Source organism: Cyprinodon variegatus, unplaced genomic scaffold, assembly GCF_000732505.1.
Source record: "Cyprinodon variegatus isolate N-32 unplaced genomic scaffold, C_variegatus-1.0 Scaffold135, whole genome shotgun sequence".
NCBI classification, from domain to species: domain Eukaryota; kingdom Metazoa; phylum Chordata; class Actinopteri; order Cyprinodontiformes; family Cyprinodontidae; genus Cyprinodon; species Cyprinodon variegatus.
Genome location: NW_015150588.1, coordinates 462,690 through 467,393, shown reverse-complemented (window position 1 = coordinate 467,393; position 4,704 = coordinate 462,690). Strand labels below are relative to the sequence as shown.

The 4,704-nt window shown below is 36.7% G+C and overlaps 1 protein-coding gene across 1 annotated transcript in view; it reads left to right on the top strand.

The window, feature by feature from the left end:
* Positions 1-2,251: 2,251 nt before the first annotated feature.
* LOC107085850 (probable acyl-CoA dehydrogenase 6) overlaps positions 2,252-4,704 on the top strand; it is a 25,772-nt gene continuing 23,319 nt past the window's right edge. The window contains exon 1 of the mRNA XM_015376460.1: positions 2,252-2,279. Coding sequence (XP_015231946.1) covers positions 2,252-2,279 — 28 coding nt within the window. The remainder of the gene's footprint in view (positions 2,280-4,704) is intronic.

Below are 4,704 nucleotides of genomic sequence, written 5' to 3'. Positions count from 1 at the left end.
CCCCTGAGATCGCAGACGACCATTTAATCTACACACCAGAGCACTTTGCGTTGAAGGAGGCCCTCAGAAAGGTATGCAGGGGTTCCAATCTACATTTAAGCTAACATAAAGGGCAGGTAACAGTTTTGCTCTGGGAAACCAATGGGAATGTTCTGGAAGGGAACCATAAGTGTTTTATCAACTTGTTTAATAATAACATGTGTTGTTTTGTCTACTAAAAGTAAAGGAAACTAAAGGTTTCGAGGGAAACTGGGTGAGAGGTCATAGTTTAGCTTGTTTTGATTCCCCAGTGGCGGTTCTAGACAAAAATATACCAGGGGGCCAGGAGGGGGGCCAGGTGTTTCCATGGGGGCCCAGAAATCATGAAAAAAGAAAGAAAGAAAAGGGACTGAAATATATTAAGGTAGCTGCATGAAGTGAAATTTCTATTCAACTAGGTTTAAAATTATACGTCTTATTAGGTCAATATACATTTATAATTTAGGAATTTTACATATTTTTTACTTGAAATTAAAATTACAGTTTTCTATAAAATCTGAAGTAGAACTCAAGAAAAACTGATAAAATCAGCTGGAAAAATTTGTGTTTTTTTTGTTTTGAAAAAAACATTTAGCAGATGAAAACTGGGATTATATCTAAATATCACTGAAGCCGTCACCTTATTGTTTTTAAATAGTTAGTAAAACAGAATTTGTAAAGGATAAAAAAATGTAATAGATCCAAAGAACCTATCAGTAACCATGTCTCTTCCAGCTCATATCATCATTAGAATTTCTTTGAGTATTATGTCTTCAGTACAGGGGCCAGGACATGATCTACAGGGGCACTGGCTCCCTTTGGCCCCTATCTAGAACTGCCCATGCTGTCTGTCCTTCACTGCAGAGATCCATGGCTCCCTCAGATAAACAGTTCCTCCCTTCCTGCTTCCTCAGAGTGGTATCCATCATTGTGTCCATGTTTGATCTGAGAAATTCGCTCATAACAGTCTGAGAGCCTTTTTAATGACACACCTCACACCTTCAGATAGCTGCTGATCATCAGCTTCAGTCATAATCCCACATCTTTTTATTGATAGTGTCAAATATGATATGCAAACTATAGTATCTATCTAGACACAGAACACTTTATTAGCTATATTTTGAGCTCAAAGCACGCATAGATAACCTCATCTAGTTCATACCACAACTCTTACTTCCACAATATGTGCTACACTCTATTTTTAGAGATTTTTTCATTGTTATTATAAGCAGGCCAGGTGTGCAATCTCTGCAAAAGGAACCGGAGCACTGAGCGTTGTGTGCGCTGCGCAACGTATACCTGTCGCAAATGCAGGAAGGACTCACCTTGGGTTTGTAAAAACTGGTAAATGGGACATTGTAGCTTCATATAATACTGTTTGTCATCTTCTAAGCTGAAATGTTGAATGACGTGAAAAGGTGAGACAAGACTAAATACAATTATTCTCTACGTTGTTCTTTCTTTCACATAGTGAGCTTTGCAATATAAATGAGTCTGTTGGTGAATGGACAATATAAATTGGCTCTACCTTGCCTTGTTGGAAAAGCATGGTTATGACCTTTTCTCAGCTCAGGAACTAGGACCTGTATGATATCTGGTTGTTCAATAGGTTTGCCTAAATAAAATATTTAGATATGACTTAACAAGATATTCCTGCAAAAAGGTCTGATGTTGCAGGTGCCGGTAATGAAAAGTGTTTCAAGCATGCTCTTTTTCTGATGCCAGTTTGTTTCAGCCTTATCCAGTCTCATGCAGAAGGGCTGGTCATATAACAGGTTATTAGCATTAAAACAAGGACAGTTAGCAAGGTAGAGTGAATACACAAACTTGAAGAGGGGAGGGGGGCTTGCAGGAAAAATGAAATTCTCTGGGACTTCTAGTGTTAAAAGAAGGGTTGTAAGTTTCAGTTTGAAATGTTTTGACTTGCTTTTGAATAGGTTGAGAGACTTGACATATCTGAGGAAAGGTGTTGGTTGTTTTTTTGTGGTAATAACTTGGATTAACATTTTAATTACAATGTGAATCGTAAGTTTAATACTTTGGATGTAAAGACATTTCTTTCCTCAAAGCAAAAAGTTTTAATTTTAATGCAGTTTTTTTGTGAAACTTGGGTAAGGATTGGAGATCTGAGAGAGGAGGTTTGATTTTAAAGATGCACCTTTTTATCTCCCAATCACCCCCCTTCTACTTCCTCTGACAACCTATATATAAAGTTCTTTAGTCTGATAATAAAATGGGGCTTCTTGACCATGATATTCCAGGTATCAAAGTGAGTTTGAGATATTCTATAACCAATAATAAAGAGCAATTTGTGGGAAAAAAAAGCACAATAATATGGTGAAGGTGAGAACTAACAAGATAAATAAACATCACCCTTCTGGCCTTTATATGACCTGAGGTTAGTGATCTGTAGTAGTTCTGCTCAACTGTTGTTTATTTTTTTTGTCTTCATGTTTTTCCTGTTTGTAAGGTTTAGCTGATAATTAAAATGTTCCAAAGTAAAAAAACAAACAAAAAAAAAACTCATAAATACAGATTTAAAAATGGCAAAATGGTCGGTATACTTTTTTTTTAAGGCAGGATAATCTACCTTGGTTTTGCAGAAGTGTCAGACTATCTAACTCTAGATCAAAAGCAAATATAAAATTAATCTCCAATGCAGAAAAGCTGCTTACAAGACCTTTATGTTCCTGCCCCGGAATATAAAAAAAATAAATAAATAAATATTGCTTTTCTTTTCTCAAAATGTCAGAGCTACTTTAAGATGCATTTATAAATTCCGCCTTAAACACCTAGTTATTTTAGCAAAGAATTAGGCTGACAATTGCTAAACAGTGTGACTCATTTTTCAGATTCTTATTACCAGACATAAAATGGAAATCAGCTTTTATAATAGCAACAGGAGTCTCAAGAGACAGGAAGCAGAAATGTTGCACAATGCCAAGGGAAGCTTTTGTCTGGCTAAACATTTTTTTTTTAAGAATGCCAGGAGGTTGAAAATAATCTAGCACTGGGAATAGGAAAGGATGAACACGTGAAAAGGAAATTCAGAACAATACAGTTGCATTGCAGGAAGGGGAACTTGAGTAATAACGTTTTATTTAAAGAATTCACTATACACTATTGTATGTTTATAAATGACTTGCCGTTGTAGAAACTCCCTTGCTCAATGCGCAAGGTTACACTCGAAGAATGCCAGTAAATCTAAGATTAACTTTATGTTGTAGACTTTCATAGTCCTGCAAATGTCCAGGTACCGACCAGAGCTTGCATTCATAGCAGCATCCACTGTCATTAAACATAAATAACAAAAGTCTTCCTTTTAGAGTTTTAAGAAGCAGTTAGTCATGTGCAGCTCTGATTCAGTTCAGCTAAGGATTTCCCACAGCTGAACACAATCATTTGGAAAGGCAGCACCGAAATATCACTCTTAATAGGCTAATACTGTTTTAAAACTATAGTTGCTATGGCATTTATGAAAACTGCTCGAACTAAACACCCCTTCAGTATTGTAACCTCAAACTATCCTTATCATCCACTTATTAAAGTTTTAAATCTTTGATTTGTCTGAAACATTTCTGTATTTGAGGCTAATGCTTCTATTGGCTTCTGGAATGAGTTTGTGAGTGAACAAATCTTGCTATAATTCATCTTGCTCGCAAGGTGAAAGTCCTTGATGCCTGAATCAAAGAAGTGAATTACCTCCTTCTGCTCTCAAGTTCTGCAGAGTTTTGCTGGGGACCAAATTATGCGATTCAGCTGTGAGGATGAAGCGGCACATAAAAGACGTTTCTGGACAGCAGCCCTGTAGAAGTGGAGTTTGATATGTGTGCCCCACAGGACTCTGAAAGTTGTCTTCCTTCATTTGAGTTGCTTTTTCAAAAAGTACAAGGTGTTAATCAGTGTTTTATTGGACCTATTAGATCTACTAGCTGCCTTTACTACATTATATCATCAGATTCTCCTTTCCTACCTAGAGTTGTGGCCTAATAGATTGTTTTACGTCTTACGTAACAGTTTTTGTGTCACTATTTAGGATTGGGTACCATTACGCCAGATCAAAACAGCCCCGGGGCCACATTGGACCGCTACCTCATATTGATAAGCTTCAGCATTATTTGCTCTCATATTAGTATTATTGGGTTGCATTCAACTTTTTAGAGAGATTCTATCTCCAATAATATTGTATTGCTAATCTGCTCCTCATTAAGAAGCAAACACACCTAGTGGACCGATGGGAGGGGCTAAAGTTATGCTCCTATGTTCTCTTTGCTTACTGCAGACATCCCAAGTTCCAAAAGGTCATTTCAGGGAGATGCATAACACTCCAGCATGCAGTGCACCTCGCCACGGTTTCATCATTCCTCACCATGGCCGGTTCTATACAGGGGCCAACGGGGGCCAGAATTTCTAATGATGATCTATGCTGGAACAGCCATGGTTACTGATAGGCCCTTTGGATCTATTTCATTGTTTTTCTTTACAAATTCTATTTAACTAATTATTCAAAAACAATAAGGCGATAGCTTCAGTGGTACTGAGATAGGATCCCAGTTTTCATCCGCTAAATGTTTTTTTTCACAACATATAAAAAAAAAAATCCTCTAATTTTTACAGATTAATTTAAGTTTTTCTTGAGTTCTAATTCAAATTTTATAGAAAACAGTAGTTTTAACTTAAATTAAG